This window comes from Castor canadensis, chromosome 7 (genome assembly GCF_047511655.1).
Source record: "Castor canadensis chromosome 7, mCasCan1.hap1v2, whole genome shotgun sequence".
NCBI lineage: Eukaryota > Metazoa > Chordata > Mammalia > Rodentia > Castoridae > Castor > Castor canadensis.
The window spans coordinates 104,094,211-104,116,127 of record NC_133392.1 but is presented as its reverse complement, the minus strand read 5'-3'; the positions used below and the strand labels follow the sequence as shown (position 1 = coordinate 104,116,127).

The window sequence follows — 21,917 nt, the reverse complement described above, 5'->3', positions numbered from 1 at the left end:
TGACCACTTACTAGATCTCTTACCTCTTTCAGATTTAGGTTTTTAATTACCTATACGTTGGAGATGATAATTCCTGTCATATAGAACTGTTGTAAAAAATTAGGACAATTGTATTTGGGAAATAATCTGACACAATGCTGGGCTCTAAGAAATTTTATTTTGAAATACAACAAATTTCCTCTAAGTATAGATATTCAAACAAAGTTTGATTTTCAGCAAGAATTTTCTAGAACAAGAATCAAACAGGTGAATTGTTTTACCAAATTACCTTTATGAATTCAGAGATTTTATAATATGAACCTTCTTTTTTTACAAATACGGAACCCAAGTATAGAAAAGCAATACAGCTTGTCCCAGATGAAATACAAATTCTTACTTCTAATCTTCAAGGCAATCTACCAATGGACTCTTCCCTTCTTCACACTTCAATCCATGTTTGACTCATAGTGTTTCTCAACATTTCCAAATGTACTTCAATGAAAACAGATTTGTTAATCCTTCCAGTCTCCACCTGGTTTAATTTTCCCTGTGCTTTACACAGACCCACTGCTGCCCTCCTCACCAATTCTATGTCAGGCTACTTACCTTCCCTCTTTGAAATCAACACTTAATGAAAAAGCATTTCTTATTTATTTATTTATTGTGGTACTGGGGTTTAAACTCCAGGCCTTGCACTTGTTAGGCTGGTACGATACCATTTGAGCCACTCCCCAATAAATTTCCTCTTCCTGACAATTCTACAGCCCTGTCTGTCCTCAGACTCAAGGGCTCTGATGGCCCACCCTAATCCATCAAGCAACGAACAGTGATCTTCTGAACACATAAAGCAGTTCAAATGACTCCTGTACTCAGTGTATTTAGTTACTTTCCATTATTCTTTTGTTTTAAACATTTTCATGAATTTAAAATAGTGTGTACAGGGGGTTTCATTGTGACATTTCCATATATGCATATAATGTACTGAGGTTTGGTTCATTCCTTCCATTGTTCTCCCTGTTCCTCCTCCCCCTTCTTAAAATGACTTTGACAGGTTTCAATGTTTCATATTCATACATGCATAGAAAATGTACTTCCATTGTTCTTAAAGTACAAATCCAAACTCCCAAACACAATGGCAAAGTTCTGCATTATCTGCCTTGCCTATGTCCAGAGCCTCACCTTGGGGGTGTTCTCCCTTTCCTACCTCTAATCACTCCTCTGGCCTTCTTTCAGTACCTTCAAAGCTTCCAACTCTTTCCTACACTAATGTCTTCACACACTGCTATTTGTCCCTTGAAGTTTAATCTTTCAAGACTCATCATAAAAGATACTTTCCAGAGATGTCCTCCTTAATTTCCAACCTCCACCAATACATCAAGAGAGCTTGACACTCTACCCAACCACCTTTCTCTTGCTTCATAACATGTAACTTGTTTTGGATGAGAAGCTTGAACAGGAGCATGTTCCATCAGGGGCATCACCCAGCAGTGAGCCAATACTGCCTTTCTGCCCATATCAGGCTAATTTGCAGCAAAAGTGCCCTTCCTGTGGGGGCCCACATATTAGAATGGTTCATTTGTTTATTGAATGATTGTGTCTGTCCACTCAAAACTTTATGAAAGAAAATATCATTTCTGTTTGGTTTACCTGAAGTTACCATGAATAGCTCGATGTGATACAAACTGCTCAACTCCAAGGAGTGTCATTCAGGTTGAATATAATATAAATATCATACTTTAAAGTGTAACTGCTGGATGCTTAACAGCCATGTGAAACAACTCTGGTCACCACTGTCATCCTCACAGTGATAAGAGGGGTACGATTGTAATAAGAAGTCAAAAATATTTATGGAATGACTGGATAGAAGAATATGTGAGACTGGAGGGTGTAGCTTACAGCAGTTGCCTAGCATGCATGAGGCCCTGGGTGTGACAGGAAGGAAGAGGACAGGAAGGAAGAAAGGGAAGAAGGGAGGGATGGAGGGAGAGAAGAAGGGAGGAAGGAAGAGGAAGGGAGGGGGAAGAGAAGGGAGGGGGAGGGGAAGAGAAGGGAGGGGGAGGGGAAGGTAAGGAAGGAAGGAAGAAAGAAAGAAAGAAAGAAAGAAAGAAGATAAGTGAGCTTTGTCCATTTGCATACATTTCTATGCTTCTTCCTCAGAAGTCTTTATGCTTTCTTCCATGAATCTAATACAGTATCTATAACAGGAAGCTTTTATCTACTTTGAGCCACAGGAAGTCAGAACTGAAAAGAAACTTAGAGTCAGCAATTATTTTATCTTACTGATGAGAAAAGGGAAGACAGGCAAGATAAAGTGACTTCCACCACCTAGCAAAGGCAAGACCAGACTCAGGTCCCTAACTATACAATGCATTCCTCTCTCTGTGGTCCTCAACTGTGTCTTTAATAACTTTCTTTTGCTCTTCAAAGGAAACAGAAAGGAGCACTCCCAAGTCAGTTGTCACTTATTTGTGCTGTTTGGGATCTGGCTGTGGATCATGCTATTATTTAGGGAGATGTGAATGTGTGCCACCTGCCAGAAGGTCTGACTTGCACAATGTGTTTGGGAGCAAGAACTTATCAGGGAGGTTTCATGCATCAAGACAGCAATCAATAAAAGCTCCATTTTACTGTCTTGTGAAATCCCCAAATGCATCTTATCTTTTATAATCGCTCATTTTCAACCAGAACAACATACTTCTTTTTCCAAATTTCCATGAATCATACCAACAGCAGCATATTCTTAACCAGAGAAAATGAAATTAATTATTTATAGAGATAAAGAAAATCAAAAAGATAAGCAAATCAAATCTACTTTCAGAATTCCTGAAAGGTATATTTAAAAATTACACTTGATTTTTTTTAAATCAATAGTTGCTTAAAATAAATGGGTTTCCAGCTCCAAAATGACCTTTTATTTTTTGTATTACCAAGATTTTTCAAAATAGTTGTAGAATTTATCCTGTATTTCTACTACAGGAATAATAGAAATAGCTTTTTATCTAAATTAGTAGCTCATTTTCTTTTTTCTAACAGAATTAAATTGTGAATAATCAAGGCTCACTTTCTACTGCCACCAATTTTCATTTTTAGATTTATGGTCCTTTAAATATCTATCATGAAATCAGGACTGCTAAAACAATGTATAGATTTTGAATAAGCACAAAGATTAGTCTCCGAAAAGTCTTCCTTACAAATGTTGCCCCAGAGAAAATCTGCACAGACCACTGAATGGAAAAATAAATTTTGTGGTATTTGTAGCATACAAATAATATGAATGTATTGCCAGGCCCTGGTCAAACTGTGTGAGGAGGGTTCAACTCTGTGATTTTCCCACTTGGGACTGATTGAAGGCTTGTACAAAGTCAGTAGCACAGGTTCTGTTCTGCCCCAACATTGCCGATTTCCTGTGAAGAGATGAGGACAACCTAAGGCACACTCCCACCTTTAGAAGTCTGCAGAAGGACTTGCCCAAGACAAGAGCTGGATGCACAGTAAGGTCAACCCATACCTCTAGCCGAGGACAGATCTCTGCAACTAAAGAACAGCGGTAAGAAGACTGATTAGAAAGAGCACCACTACAAGAAGATATGGGAGTGGGCGAGATCCACATTTACCTCCAGAACACAGGAATTACTGTTCAGGTAGGGAGGGGACAGCTCACTGAAAAAAAAAACAAGTCCTCCCCCTCTGAAAGCACAGGACAAGACAGCATTCTACACCTGGGATAGAAGTATTCAGAGCAGAAGGTAGTAGAAACTCCTATAGGTTTAAGGAAAGGGAATGGGACCCTGCACGTTTTAGATTCAGGGAGCTAACTGGCAGTTGTAAAGGGGAATGGACTCCAGAACTGACAGAACACAAATGAGAGGGAAGGAGGGATGAATTACAAGGCTTTGTAAAAATTCACGCACATGTGATTTAAAAGTTTTCTTTCTTTTCTTCTTCTTTTGGAAAAGTTAGATTCTCTACCATGTTTTTTGGTGGTCCTAGAGTCCACCACACTGGGGTCCACACTTGCAAGCAGAAACTCTGCTACTTGAGCCATTCCACCAGCCCACTTTGCCACATTTTTTGTTTTGTTTTGTCAGTGAACTATAATTAATCAAATTGTACCACTTTACTTGCCTCTTTTCTCCAGGTTTTTTTTTGTTTTGTTTTTTGGGGAAGAGCTCTGGAAAACAAAATCTCAATATTGTTCTCCAGTAAAACTTCATATTGGTATTTCTAATATGGAAGGAATATTACCAGTTTGCTAAAAGGACTCATCAGTAAAATATCTTCAGAGCACTGTACTCCTCACATTTATTTCACATACATTTACTTTGTTTTTAATTATGATCACATGTAATGGGTTCAGTAGGTATTTTTATGCCCATTTTACAGGGAAAAAAGTTCACAAAGATATCAAGTGATTATCTAAGATCACACACCTAATTGTCTTTGAGTGATACCAGAATCTGTCTTCTGATTCCAATGCTCAGTTATTCAGTCAATAAGCATGAATTGGACTCTTCTTATATAGCAGGTAATTATTAGAGTTCCTGGGAAAAGAATAATACCTGCCCTCAGGAGATCTAAGAGAACAGAAGGACAACCAATGCATCCATTGAAGTGTGACTAAGATCATGACAGGGAAATGCAATGTTCTATGGGACCAGAGCTGGGGCATGCAACCAAGAAGATCAAGGAAGAAGACTTCTTTAAGAGACTTCTAACTAGAAACCTCAGCCAATCCAAAAACTGTGATTGCTTGGTAGCTATTGTTGAATGGTTTAGGGGGAAAATGACAGTAGAAAAATGGAAAGAGAAGCACTCTGCGTAAAGTCAGCACTCTGCATGAAGTAACAGAATGTCTACATGGTAGTGTTACCTCTTTGTAATCTTGGTAGGCAGGTGCCCTAACACTTCAGCCATACCCTCCCACCCTTTGGCTTTAGTTATTTTTGGAATAGGGTCTTACGCTTTTCCCTGGACTGGCTTGGATCACAATCCTTCTATTTATGCATCATGGGTAGCTGAGATGTCAGGCATGTGCCACCATGCTCAGTTTTTTATTGGTTGAAATGGAGTATCACTAACTTTTTGCCTAGGCTGGTCTAGAACCACAATCCTTCCAATCTCCACCTCCTGAGTAGCTGGGATTATAACCATGAGCCACTGCACCCAACTCTGTCATGTCTTTATAAGAATGAATTATGATGTTTACTTTAATATACTTAAGGGACAAACTATAAGGAGATCCACAAGCAAAATTAACTTACCATCTTTAATCTATGAAAATTGGAATTTTTTGAAGGGGGACTTTAGAGTAATCCTCAGAGGCACAGATGGTGGGAATTCAAGTACAAACTTTTACTTATCTCCATTATAAGGAATTGCAGAAAACAGAGGGGACAGAATTTGTATGTTAAAGTTGTAGATCTTAGAGAGGAAGGCATGAATGAGACAAACATGAACACTAGTCCATTATAAAAATGCTATACACATGCAAGGAGTTTGCAATGCCAGACCAGAGGTGGAAACTGAAGCACATGCCAGTACACTACGACCCCTTAGCACCTCAGACCAACCCAAGGCCGTTACAAGTGTTTACAGTACATATTCCCAAGCGTTATTCCCAGAAAAGTGAACCTGTGGAAATGTTTATAATTGAGTTATTGACCTTTACAGCTTTTTCAAATAAGAAAGGCCAATGAGTCACAATTATGCTACAGCTCTAAGCCATCTGAATTTTTCAAAGATCATAGCCTAAGAAGTGTTCAATTCTTGGCTGTCTCTCATAAACCCCAGATTTAAAATCTACATTTTTAGCCATGATTTATCTCATTAATCTTCAGGTTATATTAACTTCTTGATATACCATTCAGATAGCCCACCATCATCTTAAAGGTACCGTGTCCAAAAGTCCCAGTTACGCAAAGGGCCCCAACCTTACACAATATCCACCAGTTTCCCTTCCAAATTTCACATTTTGGCTCATTAAACCACAATTCCAAATAAATGAATTTGATGATACTGTAAATGGAAAAAGATCTCAGATGTCTAGTAGCCCTATCTCTGTACTTTACATTTAAGAGTCTATATAACTTAGCTGAGCACTACTCGGTAACTCATGTCTACAGTAGTAGCTACTTGGGAGGCTCAGATCAGGAGGACTGAGGTTCCAGGCCAGCCCAGGGGAAAAAACCCAGAAAAGCAGTTCATGAGAGCCCATTGCAATAGAAAAAAGCAGGGCATAGTAGTGTCATCCCAGCTACAGCAGAAAGCATAAAATAGGAGGATCTCAGTTCATGCTATCCTGGGCAAAGAGTGAGACCTTATGTCCAAAATAATCAGAGCAAATAGGGCTGGAGGCATGGTTCAAGCAGTAGAGTATCTACCTAGCAAGTGCAAAGCAGAGAGACAGAGAGAGAGAGAGAGAGAGAGAGAGAGAGAGAGAGAGAGAGAGAGAGAGAGAAACTGCTGCCTGGTTAGGACCAGAATGCTTGTTCAAACAAACAACAACCAAGACTGAAAAACTAGAGTGAGATATCTTGAATTATAAATTTGGGTCTAATATTCTTTATGCTAAACTTCTTCATCTGAATGGGGTAGATAGTAGTAACAATCTTAAGAGGATGCAATTAAATGAGATAATATATATGAAGCCTTTTACCACAGTGTATCAGTCACTCCTAAAATTGACCATTTCTAATAGCATCAGTTATCTCTTACCTTTCCTTCTCTAACTTGTCTCTTCCCACTGTTCTCACTAAGGACCTGAGCAACCTGAAAAGTTATAGGTGACCTCATATTCTCATTTTGCAGCCCACATCTATCTACAAATGACAACCCTGCCAATTAACTCTCTTCCTCCTTCAAAACCCATAGTAGCGGGTCTGCTGCCAACTGACAACAGAGCCAAATCCTCATCCTATCTTTCAGGGACTAAGTATCTTGACCTGGATCCATGAACATTTCAAACTATGATTCCCTTTGTTCTAGTGTGCATACTCCGTTCTCATTGTCTGGGTTCCTAGGCATACTGAGGTCATCCACAAGGTCAAATTATGACATACCCCTTCTTTCTGGATTTCCACTCTGATGAATTCAGATAGATTTCTTCTGAAAGCCAAAGACATGAATTATATTCTGTCTTGCTTCATTGGTCTTTACTTGTTTCACTCATAAATGTGGAAATTCTCCTTCTCTGAATAGATTATAACACTTTGATCAGTTTTTCATAAGTCTATTTAGGTCTGGAGTGTATCCAGTAATACAGAGCTTGCCTAGAATGCTCAAGTCTATTTAACAGCCCTTCCACCATACACTGCAGTAAACTCAAAAATGTAAAGAATTCTGAATAATCTCAACTTTCATTAAAACAAATTATGGAAGATTTTTCTTATAGTGCAGATTCATAGGCCTAATGATTTTCCCTAAAGAGACATCTTAAATATGGTAGAAATTTGATCAGGAAGTGAACAATACTTTATGTACTGTAAAATGGCATTTCTTTTATAAAACAATCTGTCACACATATATACCACATGTGGCATATTAAAGGGAAATGTCACTAAAAACATCAATGATTCCTTAAATTAAAAAAAAATCCACTATATTGTGAACTCTCTTCTTGAATTGAAGCATACCTGTTTGTATTTGTGGACTAATGTCAGTATTAGTCACACTCTACCTTTTGAGCTATTAGTGGTATTTGAACAACATCCTAAGGTTTTCTGCATCTGGAAACTTGCATATCATGTCAAATAACTGGTAGGCAAGGCTCATGAAAAATAAAACAATAATAATAAATAGGTCAAGTAGATTCATTGCTGAGTCAACTGACTGATTCCAACAAAACGGCAATTTGACACCTTATATAACTAGCGTAGAACGGCAAGAACTGTAGAACATCTAAGGTGGAATATTATTTCCCACATAATATGAATGTTTCACATCTACACTTCATTGTGCCCTACTCAATTTCACATTTCATGTTGTGTTTTCTGATGTTTCTAAGTAAAAGAATAAGAGAAAAAAGCTTTTGTTTGCACCATACATAAATTGTCTCTCTCTCAACAAGGCCTTGCTACATAGCCTAGGCTGCCTTTCTACTCAGATGCTCCTGTCTCAGCCGCTCCAGTGCTGAGATTATGCTGTGAGCCATGACACCTGCTTCCTCTCTTATATCCTTCCTTAGCTGGGAAATTTTATTATTACAGTCTCTTGGTTCTATTAAGTTTTGTAGCAATAACAATTGGGTATTACAATAGTTGTGATAGTCTTCCAAGATAATATTTGAAGTCCTTTCAAGAAAGGAGTTTAGATAACCTTTTGGTTGAGTTTGTCCAGTTCAACCAAAACTAATGAGAAATCTACATTTTATCCATAGTTAGGAAAAAAGCATAAAAATGATTTCTCATGTTGACACTGAAGGATTGAAAATTGAACTTGCTAGTTTCTAGTGTTTTCATTCTTACATTCCCTAACCTATTAGGAGAGCAGTTTTGTCAGTTTCTTCCTTTGAAATAATTCCACTTTGTACCATAGTTCTTTCTGAGGATATTTGAGGATTTAATTTTAGTGGTGCATAAAACAAAAAAAATTGGTTCCTTTTTAAAGGAACCATTTCCTTTAAAAAGCACCTACTTTGAAACTGTGAATTTCTCTTTTTTGTTATGATCACATGTTTAAGTTATTTTAAACTAAATGCTTTTGTGAGAAATGAACAAATAAACTGATAAAATGCTGCAAATCAATAAATAATATCTGAGTGAAGATATTAATTGAAGTTTAATAAGACTAGTTTTTAAATACAGTCTTCTTCATGTAGACTTTACTCTTCACTACTGGTGATTGAACCCAGGGCCTTGAACATGCTAGGCAAGTGCTCCACCACTGAGTTATATCTCTAGCCCTCTAGTCTTCTTCCAGAGAGTGAGTTTGTCTCTCCTAAGCTATAATTATCAGGATTGATGTATATTCTTCCTGATGACACCATACTCATAATAGTCAAACCAAACTCTCCAAATAATAAACATTATATAGTTATTGTCCTACTTAGAAAACAAAAATCTGATTAACTGTAAGGAAAGTATTTTATTTATGTGATTTAACTGCATTTTTTCCCTAGGACATAAACTGTGTGATACAGAAAACTGGAGGCGGGGGGGATACTAAAATGATAGTTGTGAAAAAACTGAGATATTCTGTCTTTAAAATTATGTTAGGTTTAGTAAAGTGTTTATTTTTTAAAGCTCTTTTTTCCCTCCTGTTTGGCTACCTACAGACCCCATTCCTCAACTATAGCAGTAAATGTCTAAAATTGGTACTGGTTTTGATAAGCATGGTTATGACATCAGCCTGAGTTCCAGTTCCTGGAATGCAGAACTTGACCATACAGTGACTTGTGGGCAGTTAGAGCCAACATAACTCTCCTTGTCACTACATGTTACTGACTTGTAGCCAAGTTTGTGTTCAAGTGCCCCACACCAGTTACTCTTCAATATCTGCTTTCTCAAATTCAGGAAGAGTGGGAGAAAGGAACTACATGCCTATTTTTATAAGACAGAGATTTAAAACTATATATCCCACACAACAATATCAATGCTCTTAATGTTTACTGAAGTATACACATAGAAATGGTTCAAATACTAAATTTTATGTTATGTATATTTTATCACAATTTTAAAAAAAGGCTGTGTGGTGGGTTCTGAAAACCATGTCTTTGTGTTTCAGGGGTTTTCCACGACTTTATAATAAATTTCCAGGTTCAATATATAATTGGTCTAATTCTGTGACTGTAATGAGGTTGCTCTCTCTGCAACATCTATTAAGGTAGGCTGCCTGTGTCCCAAATAAGTATCCATTGTTCAGGAATTAGTAAACAGCACTTACGCACAAAAGTTTCTACCTAAAAGTGCCATAGAGAGAAACCTCAAATGTGTCAAATACACAAGCGTCACCTGCTCCTGGGTAGTTCTGTAGTTTGCTGTTGTGAGGATCTGGGGAGTGGAGAACTCCAATATCCAGAAGACCCTGCCCTGCGTTATTGCAATATGAACTAGCAAACGCTGGCTAGATGGAGTTGTTGGGCTGCCGAGTTCCCAGAGTGCCTGTGGGCTCAAGCACTTCCAGAGGGTCAAGTACTCTCCAAGAGGCTGAGACTGACCGGGTGGCTGAAGCAAACATGCAGCTTTCACTCTCCTGCCTCCAGGCTGGAGCGAATCCAGAAGTGAGGTTAGCACCTGCTGCGCAGTGAGGGACTGCAGTGCCTCAGAAGCGGCAAGAGGGCGACCCCTGTTTGGGGTAGCAAATACCGTACTTTCGCAGGCCGAGAATTATGTTAATGTTCCAAGAGTGTCCGAAATAAAGAGAAAACACCACTATCAGTTTTCCGTTGCCATCACCATTCGGCTCCTAACGCACCCAGAACAAACTTCTGTCTCTGCACGTGCATTGAAATGATACCTGGATACCTTCTACCCTCCCCTATTAGACGGTTAGCATCAAAACGTGTGCAAAACCAGTGATGCCTGGCACTTTGGTGGCGTTAAGTATGTAAGCAAGGAGCTCAACTCCGAGGCTGCAACTAGTCTAGCATCAGGAGGGGAGGCTTCCCCAATGCTCTGAGGTTGCAAACACAACCCACAAAGTGTTGCTACTTCCAGATGTCTCCAATTTCCGGCTTCCCCCAACCTTCCCATACCCCGAAACTACCTACCAAAAGTGGCGACCAGCAGACCGATAGCACACACATGATTCCCATGAGCTGGATGGCCGTCTCGGTTGTGATCCTGCCCCACTGGGCACTGGACTGCGATACTGCGGCTTTGGCCCGGCAGCGAGACACCAGCGCCTTAATGGTGGCCAGGTTGCAGGCAAAGGTGACTGCCAGCGCCAAGAGCCCCAGGAAGGCGAAGGTGGAGGCGAAAACAAGGTTGCCCCAGTTGTGCGAAGAACTAGTCTCATTGCCCCCTTGCCCGGTGCTAATGAAGCACCAAGTCCCGGGCCACTGGATGGTGTACTGGCCTACGCCCAGCACTGGCAACAGGGCGAAAGTGAGCACTGCCAGCCACACGCCGAGCAGCACGGCGCGAGTGGCGCGCGTCTTCATGTGGCTCGCGTACCAGTGTGGCGCCCGAATGGCCAGTGCCCGCTCGACGGCCATGGCGCTGGCGATGAAGAGTGAAGAGAGTCCAAAAACAGTCATGGTCAGACCGAAGAAGGTGCACAGCCGCCCCGACGGATCGAGTTGTTCCCAGCGCTGTTTGGAAAGGTACACGACAATGACCACCGGGCTGGTGAGCAACTGCCCGACGAGGTCGGTGAGCGCTAGCCAGCCGATGCACAGCAGAAAGGACTTCTTGCGCTTGCTTTCCCGGCGTCTGTAGCTTCGAGACACCAGAAGCATGGCCAGAGCATTGCCCACGAAGCCGGTGATCATCATAGTAATCGGGAAGGCCACGGACACCGATCCGCAGTCCTCGCTGGTCCCTGGGGGGCGGGTGAGGTTTCCCTGCACCTCAGCGGAGCGCTCGGGGCCCCACATGCCCGAGTAGGAGTGGTTGAAGCGGGTGCACAAGGGGACACCTCCGCCGTCGCCCCGTGTGTCCTTCATGTTGGCTTCGAGGTGAGGAGGGGACCGCGCAGGGAGAGCAGCAGCGAGAGCTGGCAGACAGGGCGCGGGTGGCGGCAGAAGTCGGCGGCGACCCGGACTGGGACCGGGTGGCCCTCCATGGTGTGGGCGCCGCTGCCGCCTGGCTCCGCTACTCTGGCCGGGGCCGCCGCGCCGCCAAGGCTTTTCAGTGAGCGCACGGGAGGCGCGCGGTCCGCTCCGGAAAGCCTCAGGCTCCCAGGCGCGCCCGAGTGCCCCGCGGGTTTATAAGGCCGAGGGGGCGGGGCGCCCGTGGGTGTGGACAGAAGAAAGGTGGGAGAAGGGCGGGGAAGCAGTCGAGCGTCTCTCTCTGCAGTTGCCCTTCTGGCTCCGCTGGGAAAACCTCCTGGCAGCTCATAGGGAAACGCCCCTGCTCCTGGCGACACGCGACGCCCACTTGCCTTCCTGCTGGCCCAGTGCCTGCTCGGGTTCTGAGACCCAGGAGTGTGAGTGGGCGGCGAACCGGTAAAATGTCTGCGCTGTATGACCCCAGTCAAGCTTCAAGGCATACCAGGGCGCCTGCCTTACTCTTTTTGTATCCACAGACACTGCAACAAGGCCCAGAGCCTTTTGCTGAAGCCCTTTTGTACCTCTTGAAAGTGTAAATCACCTGTCCTTAAGCCATTTAAGCAAGTCACAGTCCTTTGCGTTTTTCTTATTTCGGGACTGTAGAATGTTGATGAAAAAGTCAAACTGTCCTGAAGGGATTGGGGGAGGGGAGCGTCACTGAAATTGTACAAGAAATAGACGGTACTATTGAGATTGAAGGAACTAGATGTAAGCAAACAAAAAATCACACCGTTAATTCAAAGAAATTCCTTAGCCGGAGCGATGGCTCATGACTGTAATCTTAACTACTTGGGAGACTGACATCTGGAGGATAATGGTTCCAGGCAAATAGTTCGGAAGACCGGATCTCCGAAATCATCAGAGGAAAATGGAAGGGAAGTATGGATAAAGAGCGCGCCTGCCTAGCAAGCGGAAGACCCTGGGTTCAAACCCCAGTTCCACCAAAAAAAAGAAAAAGAACCAAAGAAGAAAGCCTAGCTACCCCCTTCATCTAATCCTGCCTCCACCTCCCGGTAAAAGAAAGTCGGCTAGGGCAAAAGGGTCTAGAGGCGGGTGACAGCCACTTACAAATCTGAAGTCATGAAATCAACTGCTGCCAGCCTACAAGAATGAGGGGCAGGCGAGAGGCATTTCCTCAAAAGCACTCTCTTCTCCACCCCTGCTCATTATCATACAGTTAGAACTGGAAACTGCATTTAAGATGGCATGAAGGCCTTACTCCATAAGGCTATGAAAACAATAGTTGGGAAGGAATACAGATGTGGCTTACTCTTAAAATCGCCTACAAACTTTTGTCTTACTACTTTGAATTAATCTCAAACTCGTATTTGGGAGAAGTACTTTTCTTAGAATAATTTCAGTTTAAAAGTAAAGTAATATTTGATGTTATTCTTAGATATAAGAATATGTAAGGGCTGCAGGTGTGGCTCAAGCAGTAGAGTGCCTGCCTGGTCCAATACCATCAAAAAAAAAAAAAAAGAAAGAAAAAAAAACCCAAGACTATTTAAGCATTTGGATGAATGTACATACCCAATTTAATTTTTCAGCAATTAACAAAATGTTTCTGTAATATTTAAAAATTTAAGAACATTTCACAATTCATACAGAAAAGTAAATGATTTCTCTCGTTATACTGAAATTTACTTTCATTTCTATTTGATTTCCTTAAAACTATTATTTCTCCTGCTGTACTGCATGCTGTAACCAATTGGGCCTTTCTCAAGAATGACAAGCATCAGGACAGGAATTAGCAAAGAATTAAGCTAGTCTCTAACTCACCTTAACAGTGCATTAACTGCTGCATTTCAGATCTTTTATGTAACACTTCCCTTCTTTCAACATTTTGTTTCATCCTAATTTAAGATAACTGCTCTGCGGCTATTCGCCCCGTAAAGAAGGGACTTTGAAGATCTGGGGAATCACACAACACAAAATAGAAACTGGATTCTAGTAGGCATTTTTTTTGCTCAGTTACTACAAAGTCTGCAATATGTTGTTCTGAAACAACACTCCCCTCTAGTGGCTTAAAGACTAATAACATGCGGTATGCTATATTAAAGAGAAATTCTAAATGACCACTACCTACCTACTTTGCTTAGGGAATCTCTGATTTCTTTCCTAGAGATCTACTCCTCAACACATAACCGTAATCACTTTTAGCCTTTGTTCTCATAAACTTTTGAATCTCCGATAAACTAGTAAAGTAATGGAGGATTAAATTCAAAAACCATATATTTAGCTTTGAAAAATTTAAAGCATATATTCACCTATTATATTTTAAATTCTGCTCAAGAAATATTTTAACACACAAATTTAATTGTATCCCTCCTGTATCTTACAGTTTTAAATCTACCACATATATCGAGATTTAGCTAAGGTTGATGAATTTATTTTGCCATTTACTACTACTGAATTTTTACTAAGAATTCTTAAATGTAGATACAAAACAAGATTGATAACTTCATGTAAATAGGACCTCTGTTGTCTCATTATGATGAAAAATGTAATTCCTTCTCCATGGAGCCACCTGTTAAATATATTTTTCATTCATTCATTCATTCAATAGACTCATTTCTCAATGAGTCTGTGTCAAACACTGTTAAAGTCCTTAGGGGTACAAAAGCAACACATAAAAGTGTCTACATGTATGGAGTTTATATTTTAATATTAATCTCTTGATTTAAAAATTCCAAATAGCCAGACACTGGAGGCTCATGCCTGTAATTTAGCTACTCAGGAGGCAGAGATTTGGAAGAACATGTTTTGAGGCCAGCCTATCTCAAAAATACCCAACACAAAAAAACAGCTAACAGAGTGGCTCAAGTGGTAGGGTACTTACCTGGCAAAGTGAGGCCCTAAATTAAAACCCCAGTGCCACCAATAAAATAAAATCCCAAATAAAGCAGAAATAACACTAATCCTAGATGCTTTTGTATTCTTTGAATGATTTGCCTTGGAGGTAGAATTTTATATGAAACTTTTTGTATGGAAAACTATAAAAAGTTATAGTTTTCACAATCAAGTGGGATTTATCTCAGGAATGCAAGGTAAATTTAACGTTAAAACGTCGACATAGTCACAAAAAGTCTGCTAAATCAAACACCTGGCTGTATTCAAGAATCACATACAATGACTAACTTTTCTACTGTCTTTTCTTCCTGTTTCATTACATGCCTAGTAATTTATTGAAAACTGGACATTATATGGTTAGTATATTGTCATGACTCTATCTTTTACTATTTTATTGAAGATTCTTGTCTGTTGGACAGTTTACTTGTGCGTATTTAAACTGCCAATATGGCCTGTCTTGTGGTATGCAGCCATTGATAGCTCCACTCTATTCTCAGTTTTCCATGGCTGCTTTTTTAGGTGGGTTCCCTATAGATTGATCTCTCCTATACCTCTGTAACTTGTTGGTCAGTCAATGATGGGGATTATCTTCTCTGTGGTTCCTTTGATTCTAGCGAAGTTCCTCTAATTTCCAGTTGCTCCTCTAATTTTCAGCTTGAAAAACTTCATCTGTTATGGTGGGTGCCCACAGTAGGAAGGGTACTCTTTTATGAAAAACATCAATGCCAGAGATATATCCTTGAATAATTTTACCTTTTGATATTAGATTCCTGTATAGTCTTTGCTTGCTTTTCCCTCTGGCTCCATGGGTTCTCCTTCCCTCATACACAGTTTAGCTGACACAGATGGATTTGGGTAGTGCCCATTTCTTCTGTGGTTCTCATTGCCAGGATCCTCTGCTTTAATTTGTGATGGCTTTTCAAACCTTGATTCCCTCTGGCATTTTATGCCAGCAAGACTGCGATTTTTTTCCATCACTATTTCCCATAGCCATATTCATGAAGGTTGGGTAGCACCCTCAGTTAAACAGCTTTCTACTGAGTTTAAATAGTCTAGTAGACTAAATAGTTGATGCATTTTAAATTTTAACGTTAGTCACAAGGCAGTGTGATATTGGTATAAAGATAGACATTGCTATGGTTCAAATGTGTCTCTTCCAAAATTTAGGCATTGAAACAGTAAGACAGAATAAGAGGAGTGTTTGTGTGAGGTCTTTAAGAGGTGATAGACCATGAGGACCTTTCCCCTCATGAACGGGATTAGTTGTTCTAATAAAAGGGTAGCCACCAGAACTGTGAAAAATAATTTCACACACACACATCATACCTCCATACATACAAATTCAACTGAATTCTTTGTCAGAGGTGTTAGAGAAAACAATCTTCAACAAATGCAGCTGGAAAAACTAAGTATCTGTATGAAAATAAAATTGAACATAAACCTTATAACACAAAAAATGGATCACAGACTTACATGGACATGTTAAAACTGTAAACTTTCCATATTAAAACAGGATAAAAGTCTTCATGACTGTCTTACTATTCCATCGTTAGTGGAAGTACTTCTGCAACTCCCCTCTCGCCGTTCAACAACTTATGATTATCTCTTTTGGTCAGTACACATTCAGTTTCCTCTCAAATACCAAGAATAGCCTATCCAATTATTTCTGAATGTTTGGGTTATTTGCAGTTTTTACTAAAAGAACAGTGGTTCAATAATACTCTGGTACATAATGGCATGTACCTTTGCAAGACTTATTTTTACATGATAAATCCTACTATATGCTGTAGCCTCCACTTCCCTTTTAACACCATCCTCATATATCCAATTGATAATTTGTTATTCCATTTGCATAGCTCAGACAACCAAATATTAAAATAGAGCTTTAAAATTTCCTTCTCAATCCTGTTTCTCCTTGAGGTCTTCCCAACATGTGTATACCACCATCCACATACTCAAGCCAGAAATCTGACGGCTATCCTTGATTCTTCCTTTTCCGTCATATCTTTCAGTGTATCACCCAATAATATTAATTCCAAAATATATCTTATAAATTCACTTGTCTCCATCTCTTTAGTCACCACCCTGGTTCAAGTTATCACAATCTTTTTCCTAATACACTGAGTTTTCTAATTCCCTCGGTTTTTATAATTTTAAGTTATTTATTAAATAAATAAAAAAGAGCATTAAAAAATTTAAATGTTAATCTCATCTCTTCTCTGTTTCACTTCCATATTAACTAGTATAAACAATTTGGGTTCATTCTTTCATCTTTTGTGCTCATACAGATATTTCCATTCAAAAATGCATGTTTCTGCTTTTCTACTGTTTGAAGTCATGAATATTATTGCTGTTTAAAATGTTTACAGTCTAATTCATGAAATATATTTTGGTATTTTTATTTGGATTTTCTAATACTAATTAACTTCCTCTTGTTAATTGAATTTTGTGAGTTTCTAATGGATTATCATGTTATTAATTTGTAGGAGCTTTTTGTATAAAGATATCACCTGTTTCTTACTTGCCTACACTGTCATTCATCTTTTTACTTTTTGTGTCTATTATCTGTAAAAGCCTAGTCAGAAAAATGCTCACCTTTTTATTTTTTGAAGATTCCTGTGTGATTAAGGTGTCTTAATTCATATCCACTTTGCATTTGGGAATACTTTAGATTTAACATTCACATCTTTAATCCAAATAGATTTTAAAATTTTTACTATTTAGCAAATGGTAATGAGGTGGAGGTTTAACTTCATTTTTGTGGATTATCACATGGATGGCTAACATCATTTATTAAATAAATTATAACTTACCTCTTAATTGAAATGTTAGTCATATATTAAATTTTTATTTAGTTCAATGCCAGACCTTGGTTCTAATATTCTTCAATGAGGAACTAGGCTCCTTGGAAAAATGGGAGATTCTACAGCTATAGCAGAGAAGAGCAACTGAAGAAAACTGAAGTGCTCAGAAGACAAAAAGATGGCAATATGCCAAAGGGACACAGGAGACAAATTGAAAGAAATCCCAATGGCCAAAAGCTGGAACAATTTGAAAAAAATATATAATGCAGTATTGAATTACTAACCCAAGTATTTGGTAAAAATATATGAATGCATATTTTTACAAATGATGGGATAAATGATAGATAAATCCGTATCTGTAGAGATACTCTCCCCTCAAGGAAGTGGAGTTTAGTGCACCCTCCCCCTTGAGTGTATGCTGGACATTGTTACTTCCAAAGAAATAGTATGAAAGGGAAAAATAATTCTACAGTGGAGAAACTGACAAACATCTTAAACCAAGTGATGGTTAATATCATGAGTGGTGTCAGGATATGATGTAATGAGAAAAGGCACATTGCTCCTGTAGTAATCTTTCCAAAAATCTGTAATCCCAGTCTAATCATAAAAAGAAAATGACAAACCCAGAATGGGGATCATTTTAACAAGATACTTGGCCAGTACTCTGTAAGACCAACGTCATGAAAAAGAAGAAAGAGAACCTATCTCAAACTAGAAGACAAAGGGAAGACACAACAACTATATGCAGTGTGGTAACCTGAATTGGGTCTTGGAATAGAAACAGGATGTAAACAGGAAAAAATGGTGAAATTCAATTAAAATCCGAAGAAAATAATGTGCAAATATTGGCTCATTAGTTTTTACAAGTGTATATGGCAATATATTGATAAAGAAAATTGGGTAAGGATATAGGGAAACTCTTATCTTTGCAACGTTTCAGTAACTCTAAAATTATTCCCAAAACTGAGTTTAAATTATCTAGGCTTGGATTCTTTCCTCCCTCCCTCCCTCCTTCCCTCCCTACCTTCCTCCCCTCTCCCTTATCTCCTGGTACTGGGGTTTGAATTCAGGGCCCCCATGCTTGCTAGGCAGATGCTCTACCACTTGAACCACTTCACCTGCCATCATTTCTGTATACTTAAATTTACTTTTTTGGCATTACTGGGGCTTGAACTCAGGGCTTTGCGCTTGTGAACAGGAACTTTACTGGTTGAGCCAGGCCACCAGCCCTTTTAGCGCTAGTTATTTTGGGTAGGGTATTTGCCCAGGGCAGCCTGGACCATGATCCTCCTATTTTAAGTTTCCTGCTGTTGCTAGGATGACAGTCACCTCCAGGTATTGGTTGAGATATGATCTTGAGAACTTTTTTTTTTTTAATTTGTCTGGGTTGGCCTTGAACCGCTATCTGCCCAATCTTAGCCTCCTAAGTAGTTAGAATTACAGGTGTGTGCTATTAGTGCCCAGCATACATTTTCTTATTCCACTTTGTATTTCTAAGTGGGTATTATATTGTTTTGTGTATTTGTACAGTGAGAAAATGTAGTATAAACTTGTATTTTTACAAGTACAAACTTGTAACCACCATCCAGATTGACAGTTGTAACAACCAAGGTTCCTTGTGTCCCAACCCAGTTAATAACCATCACTGTGATCCAAGAGGTAATCATTACTTTGACTTCTATCACAATAAATACTGTCTGTTCCTGAACCTCATATAAATGGAATCACAATTATGTAGTTGTGTCCTGAGATAGATCTTTCTACATCAATGTTTTGTGTATTTTCTTGAAAAGAATGTGTATATTCGTTAATGTTCTGTAGAAGCGAATTAAGTCACATTGGTTAATAGTATTTTTCAAGTCTTTTATATCCTTATTTTTTATTTACATCAGTTGTGATAGAGATGCAGAAATCTGTAACTGTGGATTTCTTTTTTACTTTGCAGTTCTATTAGTTTTTGCTTTGCATTTTCAAGTTCATAGGTACATAAATGTTATGACTCCTTTTATCATGAAGTAAGCCTTATCTGTAATATTCTTTGCTCTCAAATCTACTTTTCTGAAATATACTAAGCTTTTAAAAAATTTCATCTTTTGTTATGAAATTTTATCTTTTTTCCCTCCTTTTATCTTTAACCTATTTTTATTTCTATTGGGTTTGTTGTAAGAGCATACACATATTGCTTTTTCCAGTGCAAACTTCAGTCTTGGCTGGTTTGATTATTTGTATCTTTAGTGTTAACAATAATACGGTTGGGTTTAAACCTACCAACTTATTTGTTCTCTATTTGTCTTGTTTTCTTTTTTCTGGTTTCCTTCGGACTGGACATTTCTGATTTGATTTTCCCTTTCTTTATAGGTTTGGTTATGCAAAAACCTATGGGTATGCACAATAGCCATATTTGGAGGTCGTTTTGAGGTTTGCAGTATACACCTCATCAGTTTACCTTCAAGATGAGGTGTAACAGTGTGTGATATGTAACACCTCCACTTCTCCCTTCCTGGATTATGTGCTGTTACACATTTTACTTGTACATATAAGACCCAACATATTAAAATTTAAACAATTGCCTTTTAAAAGACTTAAATAGCAAGAAAGTATACTTACCCACAATGAGACTCTCATGTACTATTGCTGTGTGCAGACCCAGATTTCCATACATTGTTATTACAGAGGGACATCTTTTTTTTTTTTCATGAAGCCTATGGGTGAATTCCTTCAGATATTAAATAGTGGGTTCATATTTCATCTATAGTTTCAAAATGTATTTTGATTATAGAATGTTGCACTATCTGACCTGCACTGTTTCTGACAACTCTGCTGTCATTCTTAGCACTGTGACTGTCTTTTTATCTCTGGTTGCCTGTAAGATTTTCTCCATCACTGGCTTTGAACAATTTAATTATGGCTTCGCTGCAATTTTCATTTTTCCTGTGATTAGGGCTCTTAAAGAGCTTCTTCCATTTGTTAGTTTCCTAACAAAAACAGTACTTATCAGAACACTTGTACAAGAACCCTCTCCAGCACTCCTTAGATTATCTTGGAACACCCTCTTTCATATTCTCCCTTGTGAGCAGAAGTGTTCTTGGACTTCCGTCTTCTCTATACCCACAGAGCAAATACAGGATTCCAGGTAACTTCCTGCAATGTGTCCTAGCAACCTTACGGGAGTAAAGTGAGGTATTAACAAGGCTTACTTTGTTTCCCTCTCAGGCTACCACTGCCCTCCACAGCCTTGCCCAATGTACAGAAAAATGCTGTATCCACTGTGTTTCAGGTGAATTAATGTTGGCTTGAAGCATAAATCCTCTGCTCTTATTTTTACTTCCTCCAATCTGTATTTCTTTGTATTCTTGAAATGGAAGCTTAACAAATTTAACTCCACATCTATTACAGGTTTTCAAAGTCACATATTTCCAGGTACTGCTTTAGCTGAACTGTGTTGAAAAGTATTTCCATTCAGTCAAAACAAAAACTCAATTATTTCTTTGATCAATGGAGATGTTTAATTCCAAACTTTTGTCTTGGCACTAATTGCCACAATACTGTGGTCAGAAATTAATTGATATAAATCTTTTTGAGATTGTTCAGAACTCTTTGGCCCAAAAAGGGTATATATTTCAAGTACAATTGTTGAGTATATAGTTACGCACAATTATAGAAAGTCTATCTCCCATTAAAGCATAGCTGAATTGGCAACTTTTAAAACATTGCCCAGCTTGTGAAGAGATGGCCTTGTTAAACTGTAACCAAGTTGGGTGCCACTGGCTCATGCCTGTAATCCTAGCAAATCAGGAGGCAGAGATCAGGAGTATTGTGGTTCGGCAGCCAGCCTGGACAAATAGTTAGTGAGACCCTATCTCGAAAAAACGCACCACACAAAAAAAGGGCTACTGGAGTGGCTCAAGATGTAGGCACTGAGTTCAAACTCCAGCACTGCAAACCAAACAAAATGAAACAACAAAAAAAAAACCTATCAAAGTTTCAGCAGGGCACCCAGTGACTCACACCTGTAACCATAGCTACTTACAAGGTAGACCAGAAGTTCTAAGCTAGCCCCCAGCAAATAGTTTGAGACCCTATCTTGAAAAAAAAAAAAAATCACAAGAAAGGGGTGGCAGAGTGGCTTAAGCTGAAATAGTCTGCCTAGCAAGCATGAGGCCTTGAATTCAAACGCCAGTACCAAAAACAAAAAAAAAAACCCAAAAAACTTTCCTCTTGATATCTATTGTCTACTGGCTAGTTTTCATGATGGGCTACCTCGCAAATATAAATTTTTAATGAGTACTTATAAACGTATTTAATATATAAATTATATTTATACACAGATTCTAAATAAAAGCTTTAGCAGCTAAAAGAATGTGATTCAGTAGACAGGCAGTTATTTTGTATTAGCAGTGAGGAAAAAAATACAACTAAGAAACTAACAGGTTATTACTGTTTCAACAAACACTGAGTACTTGCTAAAAATGACTAGTAAGGGTAAGGCATAATGGGCAAGGACAAGCCCTTTCAGGAACTTCATTCACCTAACTGAAATAGAAACTGAAGAACCTGGAGTGGCATCTGTGTTCTCA

General features: G+C 39.0%; 1 protein-coding gene across 4 annotated transcripts in view; it reads right to left on the bottom strand.

The window, feature by feature from the left end:
* The window catches only part of Ptger3 (prostaglandin E receptor 3), a 171,819-nt gene extending 159,855 nt beyond the window's left edge, over positions 1-11,964 (bottom strand). The window contains exon 1 of one of the 4 annotated variants that reach the window (XR_012449861.1): positions 10,685-11,960. Coding sequence is in view for 3 of the 4 variants with exons in the window: in XM_074079762.1 (XP_073935863.1) it covers positions 10,685-11,581 (897 nt within the window). In the remaining variant the exon portion in view is untranslated. Of the gene's footprint in view, positions 1-10,684 lie in introns of all 4 variants that reach the window. The other 3 variants (XM_074079762.1, XM_074079765.1, XM_074079764.1) reach the window with 3 other exon arrangements.
* Between the last annotated feature and the right edge of the window lie 9,953 nt (positions 11,965-21,917).